At 40.7% G+C, this 17,988-nt stretch overlaps 1 protein-coding gene across 2 annotated transcripts; it reads right to left on the bottom strand.

Annotated features, from left to right (window-relative positions):
* Positions 1-385: 385 nt before the first annotated feature.
* On the bottom strand, positions 386-12,269 carry vamp5 (vesicle-associated membrane protein 5). Of its 2 annotated transcripts, none has more exons than XM_074637060.1 (3): positions 11,896-12,269; positions 6,493-6,636; positions 386-1,098 (listed from the first exon to the last, which is right to left on the bottom strand). In XM_074637060.1, the coding sequence occupies exons 1-3, from the start codon at positions 11,896-11,898 to the stop codon at positions 940-942; spliced, it is 306 nt and encodes a 101-aa protein (XP_074493161.1). In that variant the 5' UTR covers positions 11,899-12,269; the 3' UTR covers positions 386-939. The 2 variants fall into 2 exon arrangements, with proteins under 2 accessions (XP_074493161.1, XP_074493160.1); XM_074637059.1 differs by having other exon boundaries at positions 6,493-6,638; positions 11,889-12,027.
* Positions 12,270-17,988: the final 5,719 nt, after the last annotated feature.

Raw genomic sequence — 17,988 nt, 5'->3', positions numbered from 1 at the left:
TCTGTGATCTAAAGTAAAAACACTGGCCAGCAGGGGTCACTCTTCACTCTGGTATTCTTTACTAAAACCGCAGATTAACTGCAATAAAACCACCATTTAGAATATTTAGGCTCTACTTCCTGGTTCCATGTGTTGATTATAGCTAAAGGTTTAATGAAACCCAGGTGCTAGTGGTTTGTCTATTGGTTTGTATCAACAAAACGTTTGTGCTTAGTGTGTTAGATTTGATTTTAAACTGGTCATTTGAAAAAAATAACCTATAACTCATGAATCAGATTTCTATGCACATCTTGCACACATGAGACTGATCAACAAGAGAAATAAACTTCAATAAATCTTAATTTCAGTCCAACAAATATGACAGCTCCACCAAATAAAGTGAGTCTTTTGCACCTTTAAGCAAATTTTAATGATACAGACATTTCATTTTTGACAGAGGAAATTTCATGTGACAATAAATCAGTTCATTCTTTCCAATCTGAAGCTATTTGAAGCTGCATAACTTCACAGAGTTTAACGTCTGTTCTGGTTTCACTGACTGTTGACTCGAATAGTCGCTGGAATCGTTGGTGAAATGGATTCTGTCGCCAGTTCAGCGACCTCTGATGGTGAACCACTATGTACAAACATACAGATACAAAAGTAGCAGCCTAATAATGTTTGGTAGAAAATATTATAATTCAGCACTTCTTATTTAGATCTAATAATATATAATATCAGATCTAAGAGCAGTGTGTCGTTCCAATGTGGGCCTGACAGAGACATGACCTTTGAGAAGTTATTCAGAAAGCAGCGAAGCAGCCGAGCAATCAGTGGTACCATATCAACTGAAGACCGATACTCCCATAAATATCTATACACACACAGAGTTTCTTTAATCTCTGTCCACTTCACGTCCCTCTGTCCCAATACCTTATCCTCCTTCCATAAGCGAAGGAGCTACGGTGCTCGTGTGCTGTCAACGATGGCGTAGATTATAAGTCCGATAATAATGAGCGCCGCTACCACGCCGATGCCGATGAACACCACCTTCATCTTCTTGTTCTCCCATCTTTTCTTCTGCTTCACCTGGTTGGCGGTCTTTTCAAAAGCTTTACTCTGGGGACAGAAAACACACAAATAGAAGATATTACATTACACTGCTGTATCACTAAACTGCTTTTAAGGGTGTTTTCACATCTAGTCCTTTTTAAACAAACCAAACTCAGTCCTCTTAAAGTGGACCAACAGAAAAGGGACTCGGTTCTGTTTGTGTTCGCATTGTCAGTTCATCTGAAAGAGTTCTGTTTCTGGTCCACTTCAGCTCTGATGGGGCCTCAGTCCTCCTTCTGTTCACACTATAGTTCCTAACTTCATCACTGCTGCTCAATGCTTTCCCCTTCAATGACATGTTTAGGGCTGGTACAGGCGCTTCCACACAGAATATATAATATATATATATATGTACATATATATATCTATATATATAGATATATATATAGTGTCTTCAGAAAGTATTCAAACCCCTTCACATTTTGTTATGTTGCAGCCTTATGATAACATTGTTTAAATTACTTTTGTTCCTCATGAATCTACACGCAATACACCATAATGACAAAGTGGAAACAGAATTTTTGAAATTTTTGCAAATTTATTAAAAAGGAATAACTGAAATATCACATTTACTTAAGTATTCAGACCCTTTACTATGACACTTGAGATTTAGCTCAGATGCCTCCCATTTCCCTCCATCATCTTTGAGATGTTTCTCCACCTTGACTGGAGTCCACCAGTGGTAAATTGAATTGATTGGACATGATTTGGAAAGGCACACACCTGTCTATATAAGGTCTCACAGCTGACAATGCATATCAGAGCAAAAACCAAGCCATGAGGTCGAAGGAACTGCCTGAAGAGCTCAGAGACAGGATTGTGTCGAGGGACAGGTCTGGGGAAGGCTACAAAAAATGTTCTGCAGCATTGAAGGTCCCCAAGAGCACAGTGGCCTCCATAATCCTTAAATGGATGAAGTTTGGAAAAACCAGGACTCTCACTAGAGCTGGCTGCCCGGCCAAACTGAGCAATCGGGGGAGAAGGGCCTAGGTAAGAGAGGTGACCAAGAACCCGATGGTCACTCTGGCTGAGCTCCAGAGATCCTGTGTGGAGATGGGAAAATCTTCCAGTATGACAACCATCACTGCAACACTCCACCGATCTGTGCTTTATGGCAGAGTGGCCAGATGAAAGCCTCTTCTCAGTGAAAGACACATTAAAGCCTGCTTGGAGTTTTCAAAAAGCACCTAAAGGACACTCAGACTGTGAGAAACAAAATTCTCTGGTCTGATGAAACCAAGATTGAACTGTTTGGCCTCAATTCTAAGCGTCATGTCTGGAGGAATCCAGGCACAGCTCATCAACTGCCCAAAACCATCCCAATGGTGAAGCATGGTGGTGGCAGCATCATGCTTTGGGGGTATTTTTCAGCGGCAGAGACTGGGCGACTGGTCAGGGTTGAGGGAAAGCTGAACAGAGCAAAGTACAGAGATATTCTTAATGAAAACCTGGACAGAGTGCACAGGACCTCAGACTGGGCCGAAGGTTCACCTTGCAACAGGACAATGACTCTGAGCACACAACCAAGACAACGCAGGAGTACCTTAGGGACAACTCTGTGAATGTCCTTGAGTGGCCCAGCCAGAGCCCCGACTTGAACCCAATCGAACATCTCTGGAGAGACCTGAAAATGTCTGTCCACCAACGGTTCCCATCCGAACTGACAGAGCTTGAGAGGATCCGCAGAGAAGAATGGCAGAAACTCCCTCCAGATGTGCAAAGCTTGTTGCGTCATACCCAAGAAAATTCAAGGCTGTAATCACTGCCAAAGGTGCTTCCACTCAATACTGAGTAAAGGGTCTGAATACTTAAGTCAATGTGATATTTCAGTTTTTCCTTTTTAATAAATTTGCAAAAATTTCAAAAATTCGGTTTCCGCTTTGTCATTATGGTGTATTGAGTGTAGATTGATGAAGGGAAAAAATAATTTTATCGATTTTATTATAAGGCTGCAACATAACAAAATGGGAAAAAAGTGAAGGGGTCTGAATACTTTCTGATGGCACTATATATATATATATATATATATATATATATATATATATTACATGGTGTTGTTGAATACTCGATTCTGATTGTTTAATCCTCTGCTTCGCCTTGTCGGGGATTCTTTCACAACAATGACCGGCTCGCTGTACATTATCCCTTACTTATATATAATTTATATATATGTACACAGAATATAATAAAAGCAGCATGTGTCTCTGGTGTCAGAGGATTCTGTTTTTTCTCACTTATCAGTATCTATTTTATACTGTTGTGAAAACATCTCCTTCAAACGACCCGATTTATTCAAGTTTTTTGCCAAAAACTTAATTTTACAAGATTACACTTGAACACATAATGATAACATTATAATTTTCACCCAATACTAATTTTTTGAGCTTGAACGCATCATAATGTAACTCAGTGGAACCTCCGTACATTAGCTGTTAGCTCCGTTATTTAGCCAAGCAGGACTGTGCTGTCCACTGGCTGCTAACAGCTAACAGCTAACAGCTAACAGCTAAGAGCTAACGTTAACTAGCTCTCCTCCTATTGATTTCAACACAGATCTGTTCTTCACAACGCAGCATTATCAGGGGTCGGTGACAAGAAACCATTAATGCAGATCTCCCGATTGCATATAAAATAAAATAAGATAAGATAAGATGAGATCTTCCTTTATTAGTCCCGCAGTGGGGATATTTGCAGTGTACAGCAGCAAAGGGGATAGTGCAAAAAACAAGATGCATCAGCTAACACAGTAAAAAAAGAGCTAAACAAAGTGTAATATGCCTAGAGGGCTAAAATACAATGGCAAAGGGCAAAGCGAACCTGGAGCGCTTTGTGTTCACAATGCACAGGTTAGGCGAACCGGAACGCTACTCTTGAGTACGGTTCGTTTCAGAGGGTCTGAGTTCTTTTACAGTGTTCACATATCGCTCCGAGTCCATTTGGAGGGCTGAAAGGAACCAAGTGTGATAGTCTTGAACATATGGAATACTTACTATGAAAACATCTCTCAGTTGTTTCCCTTTCTTAAAGTGGTTCTATTCAATATGTTTATATTAACAGTGGATCACATGACATGCGGTCCGTCTGGGGGTCGACCAGCAGGTCGGCCAGTGTTACATCACACTGAGGTTTTAGTGGTACAACACAGCAGGGACACACTGTGAGAAAACAGACTGGGACAGCAGAGGTTCTATAAGACCAACATGTGATAGCATGGTTCACTTTACCAGTCTGTATGTTTACATGAACAATGACTACATGTGATATGAAAGAGGTCGCCAGCCTCCTGACTCCCACAGTGTTACATCACACTGATGAGCAGTTGAACAGCAAACAGAGAGGCGACTGACGTGAGCTCAGTGAGGTGTTTGGATGCACGTTGTGATGACTGATGATGGATCAGGACCAGGGTAACTGGGGCAGCAGTTCTCTGAAGACCTCAGAGGTTTGGCACCATTATGAGACTTACACCAATCAAATGACTGCATGTTGTAATGTGAGAGGGGTCGCTCCTAAAGACGAACGCTTTTAGTGAAGCTGCACTTCCTCTCAGCTCTATGCAGCGTTTTAGCTGCTTTCAGCATCACTTCTGGCCGTAGCAAACAGCTGTTAATTAAACTCACATTGTTCATTAACTAGCATCAAACGGCAGAAAGACAAAGTTAGCGACTAGTGTAGCGCACAGCAGCTAAACAGCCAGGTATGATATTTCTCTCAGGAGCTGTTGGAGATAAAATCAAGCTAACGTTTCTCCGTATCTGGATATGGACTTTACCATATCAACTTAATGGTGATAACATGCTTGTTTCTGTAGCCAAATCGAGTTAATGCAGGGTCTATATATATCCAGCAGACACAACATTAGCACTCATTTGGAGTGTCTGCTGATCAATGTACATCTGTGTGTTGTTTGGTGCTGGGCCGGCAGAACACGGTGGGTTTATCAGAGCTTTTTCACCATAAACAGCTGTTGTTGCTGGAAAACAGCAGTGAGAGGGAACCAAAACAATGAGCTGAAAGACACTAAAACGCTGTGTAGAGCTGATGATAATTCTCCATTTCACATCACACAGAGTCATTAGATCCATTGTTAAAGTCCTTCTCCAGACATGTTTACAGTAAAATACTCTGCTATGAATCATATTTAAGAACTGAAACGGGGCTTCTCTCTCTCACTGAGAAATTGTGGATCTGGTGCCAGGTTGAGCGGTACGCATCAAGATGGCGGCTGAGCTCAGCGACTGGCTGGTGATCTGCAGCGACAGTTTTGGCGTCTGTTTCTCCATTAGAGGAAACATGGGAGAGATTCAGCCACACGTGTCTGACTCAGACTCAGAGTCTGCTGTGCACATCGACTAGCAGACATATCAGAATGCTAAGTGTAGTTAGCATCTTTTACTTGTTTATGTTGTTTGTTAGCTTGTAGCTAGCAGAGGCTGACACAGCGCTAGTGGTTGTGAAACATCCAATAATACGATGTTGGAGTGTGTTCAGACGTGTACGTCTCTGCCATCGTTTTGAAAATAGTGAAACTTAGCTTGTAAAATACCCAAACGTAGCTCCACCTGGCTTCTCCTCTGATAGCTCTCTTTCCGCTTTAGCGCTACGCTAACGATATGCCCCGCCCCACCTCGCAAGTTAACAGGATTGGTTCCTCTGGTATTTGCCGTATGAAACCCTCCAAGACTGTCATTGGCTCACTGAGGAGGAAAAATGCTCAGCCATGGCAATGGCTGAGCATTTGGCTCATGATATGTCTTGTAGCATATAAAAACCCTTATTTACACGTCTTTATCTATAATAAAGATATTGACTGGTGCAGCTTTAAGTTGTATCATGGTACCGTCTTTCTGAGGTCTTATCCTCTAGAACTTCTATGAGTGCTGAACTTCAGCTTTAGAGCTGCTGTCCTAGTCTGTCTGCTCATAAACCCATGTTATAACACAGTGGATCCAAGTGGCTCTTGAATGTAAAGTTTTTAGTTGATTTTAGTCTGAGAGCTGCTCAGCAGTAACGCCGGCCGGCGGGGCAATGTGGGAACGCTGTGACCCGCTGGTCGACCCCCGGACGGACATTGGCCTCGTGGCATGTCCTGGACTCTGTCTGTGGTACCCAGGGAGACCAGCTCGCTTCATTCATCTTCGGAAACAATAGGAAATACCTTTCTAAAAATAGCACCATAAAACACAATCAGGATGTAAATGTACATTTGTTTTCCTCTTCAGCTCCACCTCAGCTGTATTTATAGACACCAATATGACATTTCCTGGTTTTAGCAGTGGACAGGCGCCAGTCCTTCACCTTATCCATACAGCCCAGAGACGTCCACAGAGGACACAGGGTTAAAATAGTGTAATGACTGTTTTCCACGTGGACAGTGTCTCTGATCCCCCCCCCGCTTACCCTTTCCATCAGCTCATCAGCCCTATCCTCCAGTTCGCCCAGTCTGCCAGATCTCTCATCAGCCTTGTTCAGGTTGTCCAGCATGATGACCTTGACCTCCTCCACGTCCTCCTGGGCCTGCTGCAGGCGGTTCTTCCCGTTCTCCTGTCCAACCAACACACAGCATGGTTCCAGAGTGAGACACAGTGTGGATTCAGTCCGACTTTGGGGACTTTCTGCAGGAATTTATGGGACTAATCCAGACACAAGTCTCAGGGTTGCTCTTCATCTGGCTCGTCTCCCTACTGACTTTGACTGCACCTATTGTACAGGATGTCATTAAATCTAATGTAGACACTAGATTTTGTTCCTCCTGAGCTCTAGAACAGTGAATCTAATGCATACAGGTCAGTCTAGTCATAGGGAGCTCTACCAGCCAGTCACAGAGCTTTCTACTGTCTGCTGAGGCTCTGCAGTCGGACAAAACCAGCCCTGGTGACGTCATCAGGCGCGGCCGTTTACCTGGCAGGGAGAGCTTAAAGAAAGATGCTACTGGTTGCATCATGGGAAATGTAGGACCCAGTGTTATTGGAGCTTGATCCATATTAGGCACTATTTTAATCTGACTGTATTTCCCTCAGCAGAGACCAAGTAGTCAACAGCAGTGCTGAAGGTTAAAGTAGTCAGATTGGGCAAATTCACATTTTGTAATAACTGCTGTAGCTCCTTTCTGAAATTACATTATTAAATCTTTAATTCCTTCATGTTTTTTGTGAGCACAATTTTCATAAAAGTGAGTGAAATGAAAATCTTAGAGCTTGTTGTCCAGACAGACTGGAAATAAAACCAGCCTACATCTGCCTGCTGTTTTATAAACACTGTGAATTTGAGCGGAACCAGACATCCTGCTGGGACATGTTTATTCAAGAGTACATTAATTAATAACTCAAATAATCGTTTTTAAAGCATATAATGGAACACAGTTATGATTAAAAGTAACTTTCCCGACTGAAAGCATTGAAAGTGAAGCTAAAGAGGAAGGAGGAACACGTTATGACACATGAAACTAATAAAATGAAGTCAGGCAGGTTTGCCCACATCATCAAGAATACCTTCTAGCCAGGCATGCACTGATACCGATACCGATACAGATACCGATCAGATCGACACTGACTCAAAAACTGGATCGGGTATCGGTGACAATGGGGCCACTCTATGTCAGTATCCTCCTCTATGTCAGTGTCCTCCTCTATGTCAGTATCCCCCTCTATGTCAGTATCCTCCTCTAAGTCAGTGTCCTCCTCTATGTCAGTATCCTCCTCTATGTCAGTGTCCTCCTCTATGTCAGTATCCTCCTCTATGTCAGTATCCTCCTCTATGTCAGTATCTCCTCTATGTTCTCCTCTATGTCAGTATCTCCTCTATGTCCTCCTCTATGTCAGTGTCCTCCTCTATGTCAGTATCCTCCTCTATGTCAGTATCTCCTCTATGTCCTCCTCTATGTCAGTATTCTCCTCTATGTCAGTATCTCCTCTATGTCCTCCTCTATGTCAGTATTCTCCTCTATGTCAGTATCTCCTCTATGTCAGTATCTCCTCTATGTCAGTATCTTCCTCTATGTCACTATCCTCCTCTGTGTCAATATCCTCCTCCTCTATGTCAGCATCCTTCTCTATGCCAGTATCGTACTCTATGTCAGTATCCTCCTCTGTGTCAATATCCTCCTCTTCTATGTCAGTATCCTCCTTTATGACAGTGTCCTCCTCTATGCCAGTATCCTCCTCTATGTCCTCCTCTATGCCAGTATCGTACTCTATGTCAGTATCCTCCTCTGTGTCAATATCCTCCTCTTCTATGTCAGTGTTCTCCTCTATGTCAGTATCTTCCTTTATGACAGTGTCCTCCTCTATGCCAGTATCCTCCTCTATGTCCTCCTCTATGTCAGTGTCCTCCTCTATGTCAGTGTCCTCCTCTATGTCAGTATTGTCTTCTATGCCAGTATCCTCCTCTATGTCAGTATTTTCCTCTATGTCCTCCTCTATGTCTATGTTCTCCTCTATGTCAGTATCCTCCTCTATGTCAGCATCCTCTATGTCAGTATCCTCCTTTATGACAGTGTCCTCCTCTATGCCAGTATCCTCCTCTATGTCCTCCTCTATGTCAGTGTCATCCTCTATGTCAGTATCCTCCTCTATGTCAGTATTCTCTTCTATGCCAGTATCCTCCACTGTGTCAGTATCTCCTCTATGTCCTACTCTATGTTAGTATCCTCCTCTATGTCAGTGTCCTCCTCTATCCTCTATGTCAGTATCCTCCTCTATGTCAGCATCCTCTATGTCAGTATCCTCGTCTATGTCCTCCTCTATGTCATTATCCTTCTCTATGTCAGCATCCTCTATGACAGTATCCTCCCCCTCTATGTCAGTATCGTCCTCTATGTCAGTTTTATCCTCCTCTATGTCAGTATCCTCCTTCATTTCAGTATCCTCCTCTATGTCAGTATCCTCCTCTGTGTCAATATCCTCCTCCTCTATGTCAGCATCCTCTATGTCAGTATCCTCCTCTATGTCTTCCTCTATGTCAGTATCCTCCTCTGTGTCAATATCCTCCTCCTCTATGTCAGTGTCCTCCTCTATGCCAGTATCCTCCTCTATGTCAGTATCCTCCTTTATGTCCTCCTCTATGTCAGTATCCTCCTCTATGTCCTCCTCTATGTCAGTGTCCTCCTCTATGTCAGTTTCCTCCTCTATTGATCTCCTCTATGTCAATGTCCTCCTCAATGTCAGTATCCTCCTCTATGTCAGCATCCTCTATGTCAGTATTCTCCTCTATGTCAGTATCCTCCTCTATGTCCTCCTCTATGTCAGTATCCTCATCCTCTATGTCAGTATTCTCCTCTATGTCAGTATCCTCCTCTATGTCCTCCTCTATGTCAGTATCCTCATCCTCTATGTCAGTATTCTCCTCTATGTCAGTATCCTTCTCTATGTCCTCCTCTATGTCAGTATCCTCATCCTCTATGTCAGTATCCTCCTCTATTACAGTATCCTCCTCTATGTCCTCCTCTATGTCAGTATCCCCCTCTATGTCAGTATCCTCTATGTCAGCATCCTCTATGTCAGTATCCTCATCTAAGTCAGTATCCTCCTCTATGTCAGTATCCTCCTCTATGTCAGTATATCTATGTCTCCAGAATGAGAGGAGTACTGGAGCAGGACATCCACAGAGGAACAGGACATCCATAGAGGAGCAGGAAATCCACAGAGGAGCAGGACATCCATAGAGGAGCAGGACATCCACAGAGGAGCAGGAAATCCACAGAGGAGCAGGACATCCACAGAGGAGCAGGACATCCATAGAGGAGCAGGACATCCATAGAGGAGCAGATCATCCACAGAGGAGCAGGACATCCATAGAGGAGTCTGACCTCGAAGCTATTAGTATGCTGACAGGGTTCTCTTTCACCTTTGACCTCTGAGCCACGACAGGAAGCCAGCATCTCAGACAGGAAGAGGAAACCGACAGATAGAACAAAACAAGTACACTCTGCATCTTCATCTGGTTCATTTCCTGTTACAGCTCCCTGTATGTCAGCTAAGAATAGTAGCCATCATATCAGTGACTGATGGAAGCTGATTCATGGTACCCTGAGAGCCCCGTTATCTCCACTCTGACCCTCTATGTAGTAGATGAACAATAGTCTGACTTTAAAATTCAGCCGGCAACGTCTTAACACAGGAACTGCTGCCCATTCCACTTCCTCTCCTTGCTTCCTTCCTTCCTTTCCTTTCCTCCCTCCTGCCTGCATTAATGTACCTGGCATTATCCAGCTGGGATACCACAGCCACGCCAGCTTATAGCATGGTCATCATAGAGTAGTAGTGTGGTCCTCAATAATAATAATAATAATAATAATAATATCCAGTTTATAGCATGGTCATCATAGAGTAGTATGGTCCTCAATAATAATAATAATAATAATAATAATATCCAGCTTATAGCATGGTCATCATAGAGTAGTATGGTCCTCAATAATAATAATAATAATAATAATAATAATAATAATAATATCCAGCTTATAGCATGGTCATCATAGAGTAGTATAGTCCTCAATAATAATAATAATAATAATAATAATATCCAGCTTATAGCATGGTCATCATAGAGTAGTATAGTCCTCAATAATAATAATAATAATAATAATAATATCCAGCTTATAGCATGGTCATCATAGAGTAGTATGGTCCTCAATAATAATAATAATAATAATATCCAGGTTATAGCATGGTCATCATTGAGTAGTATGGTCCTCAATAATAATAATAATAATAATAATAATATCCAGCTTATAGCATGGTCATCATAGAGTAGTAATAGTACTAATAATAACAATAATAATAATAATAATAGCCTTATAATAATAATAATAATAATAATAATAATAGCCCAATAATAATAATAATAATAATAATAGCATAACATAATAATAATAATAATAATAATAACAATAATAATAAAATACCCTAATAATAATAATAATAGTGATCTTGTATTGAGTTGTATTCATATGTATGAAGGTTATTGGGATGTGATCTAGATGCTGTTGTTGACTGATAACGAAGATATTCTTAATTCATGACTTCCGGAGCTAACTTCTGATCTGTAAAAGATCAGAAATACAAGCGATGATCCAGAAGAGATCATCTTTTATATTTACTTCATGTTAATAGATAATTCTATCTATTTGATCTAATGCTCCTCTTACAGGGATGGAAATCAGCAGCAGCCACCAAAAGCTGGTAAAATATGCTAGTGGCTGCTAGATTTACTTCACTCAACCAGCCAAAACACAATGGTAGTCTACTGAGTGGCTGGTAGGTTCGGTAATATACCAGCCACAGTGGCAGGAGGACAACATAGTTCATTTCCAACACTGTACTCTTCCATTCACACCTCGACCTGAGTAGACTCACTTCATTACATTAACTCACTCCATAATAATTAATAAATACATAAATAATCACTTTGAATCTCAGTAGTTTTGTTCTTTTCTGGGAAATATTCATCATTTCAGATGGCAGATATTACAGCTCAGCGACTACCCACTACACTTCTGCCTTCAGCTTCCATAATAAGTAATATATGAATAAATAATCACTTTGAATCTCAGTAGTTTTGTTCTTTTCTGGATAAATAATAATAAGTTCAGATAGCAGATATTAAAGCTGTCAGTCAGCAGCTACTACACTGCACTGCTGCCTTCAGGGACTTTGCCCCTGTAGATCATGAGCGCTATTAACTCCCATTGGAAAGAGTATTGAGCCCAAACAGTCCTCTCTGATCTTATGACAGCTGTTAGTAACAGTGTTAGTACCAGGTGTGTTGACCTCCTAGCAGAGGTCTAGAAAGACTCTAAGGACTCACCATGTCTGTGGCGTCTCTCTCTGAGTTTGTGTCGAGTCTGTCACCGGATCCGAACCTCGTTTATAGAGCGACTCGAGTCAACTTTAGAAACAGGAAACACAGCATACCACCTCTGCTCTGCTCTGCTCTGCCTCAGGACTCCACCTGGTGACACACGTTTTATAGGCTTCTCTTTCTCTGTCACTTTCACTTCTACCGATGGCTCGTCTTCTCCCCCTACAGTCCTCTGTCCGGTCTACTACAGTCTACAGTCCTCTGTATGGTCTACAGTCTGTGGTCCCTCAGACTGCTGGACTAACGGCTGGACTTTGAGCTGTCTGACTATGATGCGTTCAGGGTCTTCCCGGAAAGTTTACAATTAAAAAAGGTAGTCACGTTACCATCGTGCTGACTCGGTAATGTCCGGACTTCCCCGGATTTGGCGATTTGTGGACTTGTGGGAGGTGGTTAACTAACTGTAACTGGCTGATTTATTACTGATCGACGGACGGACGGACGGACGGACGGACTGACTGACTAACTAACTGACTGACTGACTGACTGACCGAACGACGGACGGACGGACGTACGAACTAACTAACTAACTAACTAACTAACTAACTAACTAACTAAATAACTGACTGACTGACTGACTGACCGACCAACTAACCAACCAACCTACTTTACTTTACTTTTACTTAATATTGTATATTCTTTGTTACTTTACAAGTTACTTTCCAGATTAAGATTTTATCTTTAAAAATATGATTTTTTTTTTTTTTTTTTTAATTATGGTTCATTGTTTTGCTTTAACCCTCTGAGATCCATATAGACCTGTTCTAGACTGGTCCAGGAGGTCTTTAGGGGGAGATAGCAGGTCAACAGTAGATGTCACATAGAAGTGGTGTACATCATCTGAAAGCTGGGAACCTGAAGATTAATCTGAGATGCAGCCCAGCACTGTGTGTCAAGTTGTTCTAGTCATTAATCACAAATAGACATGAATTAATTGATTTATTAATTAATTAAAATAAAAAGTGTAAGTTTATAAGGGTTTATAACATTAACATTATGACAGAAGTAAATGATGGTCATCCCCATGCTCTATTATGTCTCATAAGTCATTGCAGCAATTTTTGCGTTGATACCATTTGATACACAGATTTGGTGCTAAATTTAACCATGTTTTACCACTGGAGAATTGATTAAAAATGATCAATAATCCCTCCAAAATACCAAATTAAGACACCAAGACCTTGGAAGGACACCATAGAAGAAGACATGCTGTGATTTGGGATCAAACACTTTTGACATTTGGAGATTTCTGCAATTTTTGGCGATTGGATGGCGAGCACTTGTGTTGTGTAAACTGCTCAGAAACCCTTTTATTGTCAATGTAGCTAGGAAAGCCTTACATCCTCTGAATGCTCTAGGTCTCTAGTTTGATCCATCCATCCTCTGAATGCTCGAGGTCTCTAGTCTGATCCATCCATCCTCTGAATGCTCTAGGTCTCTAGTTTGATCCATCCATCCTCTGAATGCTCTAGGTCTCTAGTCTGATCCATCCCTCCTCTGAATGCTCTAGGTCTCTAGTTTGATCCATCCATCCTCTGAATGCTCTAGGTCTCTAGTTTGATCCATCCATCCTCTGAATGCTCTAGGTCTCTAGTTTGATCCATCTATCCTCTGAATGCTCTAGGTCTTTAGTCTGATCCATCCATCCTCTGAATGCTCTAGGTCTCTAGTCTGATCCATCCATCCTCTGAATGCTCTAGGTCTCTAGTCTGATCCATCCATCCTCTGAATGCTCTAGGTCTCTAGTTTGTGGCTGTAAAGTTTCATGAGGCTGTGATTATCCTAGAGGTCACCACAGGTCATTTTATACAGTGAGCTCAATGAAATGTCTCCTATGAGGACTAACATCATCACACATGAATACAGTTGGGCTCATTGGATCCACAAGAGTCTCAGCTTTACAGTGATACCCAATTTATGGAATTCAACACTGTTTAGGGACCCCAGTATACCTGAAATATGAAAAAAGTAAAGCATCTTTTGAACATTAAAGCAAAGAAACCCAAAATATCAGTATGCACCTGAAAGCATAGTAGGTTCTCTTTAAATGCATCAACATGAAAAATCCAGTAATATATTTACATATAGAATCATAATACATTCTGAAATAATATGGTTATTTTTTATTTTGATACTTTATGTTGCTGATATGCTTCTGTACTTTGGAGTTGAAATGACCAGGGGCCCTTGAATGCAGCAGCAGTCAGACTTTATAGTGGTATTCCTTTATCTCCTTCATCCAGCAGGAAAACAATAAGAGCTGTTCAACAGATGCACCATAAACACACTGATACAGGTTTAACCCTGTTGGATGTCTGTTCAGTCTGACTCGTCCTCTCTTCACATCAACATCATGTCATCAACGTTAGACTACAGTCCGTTTCTAGACTTACTGCAGAACACTGTGTGCTGTTTGAAGGGTGTTTCCTTCTTATGGGCTATGCAAGATTTTAAGAAGGTGACTGCTGGTCCACCCTTGTGAGAAATATGTGTAATGCTCATGTGATATCCCCACAGGGACTCTAACAAGTACATTTATATTGACCGTAATGGCAATTTTCATATTTGCAGTTAACACTGTACCTTTAGATAACCTCAGGGCCTCACATCTAGCAGACCTTGTCACCATAAGCGTTAAAACAGTGACCCGACAGTTTTATCTTCTGTGACTGTAAACAACAGAGGGCTGAAGTACTTGTTATGTCTTGTGATGCTCTGTTGTCTGTTCTGTGCTGACGTAAGGATAATAATTCACTTTCTATCTTTCTCTTCTTTGAATTTATCTGTGTGATATGCTTTAGTATGTATAAATACTGACAACTCTTGTGTTCGGGGCTCACTTGCCACAGCCCACTCAGGTGGCTGTGCTCGTGAGTCCATCTGCAGATGCTTTTCTTATTAATATATGCTTTTTTATTAAATTTACTTGAAAGACAAGTTGTTACCTTGGTTTGTGTCTTGTTTTAACAGAAACTGCCACCACATGACCTTACTGCCCTTTATGCTACCCCATGTCCTACTATAGAATCTGTTTTGTCCTATAGTTTTGATATCTGTACAGTTATACTTTAACTGGAGCTCTTTTCTCATAGAAAAGAAAACTGTGGTGCAATAGATTCCTTTGTGGCTTAAAAACATGTTGCAGTTACACACAAGTCTGGACATGTGTTGGGTCACATCACGACCCAAAGAAACCAAACGTCTCCAGGGGTTTCCTGCAGCAGGACAGTTTGTCATCAGTAAAACTGAACACTACACAGGCTTTTAATCTTAATGCTGCTGCTGTATACTTATGATAAGGAGCTGACAGCAGACAACACATCTCCATTGTAGTTTAACTGCGTCACTCACACGGGCCATTGAAATTCTTTCCAACAGTCTTGGGTTCATTCAGTGACAGTTCAATGCCAAATAAAGCACCCTGAGGCGGAGCCCATCACGCCTATGATTATGGAAGAGGTCCAAACATAATGAGAGATCATTAGAAGTTGCTGCATGATTAATTCATAACATCATTGGCACACTGATGAGCTACAGTTCTGGTAATCTTTCATCAAAGGATGCAAAAACAGGATGTCTGATCAAATAGAGGATCTGAAGTTGAGCAGGGTAAAACACAGAGAAAGTAAAGAAATATCAGAAAGAGGAAGTCGGGTAATTCACACATTTCTTCCTGAAACCTGAAACGGAAAATCGACTTCTTCATGTGAATTTTGTAAAAGGTTAAAATCCCCCCAAAGCTTCATTTAGTTGGCTGAATGAAAACATTGGTTTGCTGAAGTCCTGTAAATATGAATTATTGACACTATTAAACTCTGCTTATGTCCATAAACTAAATTAAATCTCACCTAGCTCTGAAATATGTTGAATCATTTTCATTGTGCCCACATTGTATAATACAGATCATTGTGTTACATGTTGTTTAAAGGTTGAACTGGGATCTCTCTAAAATACTTGAGAAAGCAGTTGCCAGTCAGCTGTGTGACTTTCTACAGAACATTCATTTATTCAAGGATTATCAGTCAGGATTTAGAGTGCACCATAGCACAGAGACAGCACTAGTGAAAATTACAAATGACCTTCTAATGGCATCGGACAAAGGACTTTTCTCTGTGCTTGTCTTGTTAGATCTTAGTGCTGCTTTCGACACCATTGACCATCACATCCTATTACAGAGACTGGAACACGATATCAATTCCGATAGTTGTATTATCATTCTTTTACATCCACTGCTATTGAATTTTGTTATCAGTCCTACTTGTATTAGTTATTACAGCTGTTGTGTAATTATTGTGCTCTCTCTCTTTTTCTCTCTCTCTCTCTCTCTCTCTCTCTCTCTCTCTCTCTCTCTCTCTCTCTCTCTCTCTCTCTCTCTCTATCTCTCTCTCTCTCTGTAGTATGAGGTTGTAACATGTAGTATGAGATTGTAACATGTAGTATGAACTTGTAATGTGTAGTATGAACTTGTAATGTGTAGTATGAGGTTGTTGTGTAGTATGAGGTTGTTATGTGTAGTATGAGGTTGTTATGTGTAGTATGAGGTTGTTATGTGTAGTATGAGGTTGTAATGTGTAGTATGAGGTTGTAATGTGTAGTATGAGGTTGTTATGTGTAGTATGAGGTTGTAATGTGTAGTATGAGGTTGTAATGTGTAGTATGAGGTTGTTATGTGTAGTATGAGGTTGTAATGTGTAGTATGAGGTTGTTATGTGTAGTATGAGGTTGTAATGTGTAGTATGAGGTTGTTATGTGTAGTATGAGGTTGTAATGTGTAGTATGAGGTTGTTATGTGTAGTATGAGGTTGTTATGTGTAGTATGAGGATGTAATGTGTAGTATGAGGTTGTAACGTGTAGTATGAGGTTGTAATGTGTAGTATGAGGTTGTAATGTGTAGTATGAGGATGTAATGTGTAGTATGAGGTTGTAACATGTAGTATGAGGTTGTAATGTGTAGTATGAGGTTGTAATTTGTAGTATGAGGTTGTAACGTGTAGTATGAGGTTGTAACATGTAGTATGAGGTTGTAATGTGTAGTATGAGGTTTTAACGTGTAGTATAAGGTTGTAACGTGTAGTATGAGGTTGTAATGTGTAGTATGAAGTTGAAATGTGTAGTATGAGGATGTAATGTATAGTATGAGGTTGTAACGTGTAGTATGAGGTTGTAACGTGTAGTATGAGGTTGTAACATGTAGTATGAGGTTGTAATGTGTAGTATGAGGTTGTAATTTGTAGTATGAGGTTGTAACGTGTAGTATGAGGTTGTAACATGTAGTATGAGGTTGTAATGTGTAGTATGAGGTTTTAACGTGTAGTATAAGGTTGTAACGTGTAGTATGAGGTTGTAATGTGTAGTATGAAGTTGAAATGTGTAGTATGAGGATGTAATGTATAGTATGAGGTTGTAACGTGTAGTATGAGGTTGTAACGTGTAGTACGAGGTTGTTACGTGTAGTGTGTAGTTGTAACGTGTAGTATGAGGTTGTAATATGTAGTATGAGGATGTAATGTGTAGTATGAGGTTGTAATGTGTAGTATGAAGTTGAAATGTGTAGTATGAGGATGTAATGTGTAGTATGAGGTTGTAACGTGTAGTATGAGGTTGTAACGTGTAGTACGAGGTTGTAACGTGTAGTATGTAGTTGTAACGTGTAGTATGAGGTTGTAACGTGTAGTATGAGGTTGTAACGTGTAGTAAGAGGTTGTAACGTGTAGTATGTAGTTGTAACGTGTAGTATGAGGTTGTAATGTGTAGTATGTAGTTGTAACGTGTAGTATGAGGTTGTAATGTGTAGTATGAGGTTGTAACGTGTAGTACGAGGTTGTAACGTGTAGTATGAAATTGTAATGTGTAGTATGAGGTTGTAATGTGTAATGGATTTTCCATTTAGATATTTGGTTGGAATTGTTTGTTTTTATTTAAATTGAGACAAAAGCCTTTATATCTAAACGAACTGTATTATTATATTCTTTTCAAGCCATAATCATCAGTGATCAGTTATGTCCATTATGACATGACATTGTTAGTAATTCTGTGAA

The sequence above is a fragment of the Sebastes fasciatus genome, chromosome 6, assembly GCF_043250625.1.
Source record: "Sebastes fasciatus isolate fSebFas1 chromosome 6, fSebFas1.pri, whole genome shotgun sequence".
Lineage (NCBI taxonomy): Eukaryota > Metazoa > Chordata > Actinopteri > Perciformes > Sebastidae > Sebastes > Sebastes fasciatus.
The sequence above is the reverse complement of the archived record's forward strand: the minus strand, read 5'-3'. Positions and strand labels throughout refer to the sequence as shown.

Excerpts from the sequence above, each read along its gene's own strand:
- vamp5 (XM_074637059.1), bottom strand. Across the intron at positions 1,099-6,492 it reads CTGATGAGCTGATGGAAAGG|AGTAAAGCTTTTGAAAAGAC; the intron begins GTAAGCGGGGGG and ends TTCTGTCCCCAG.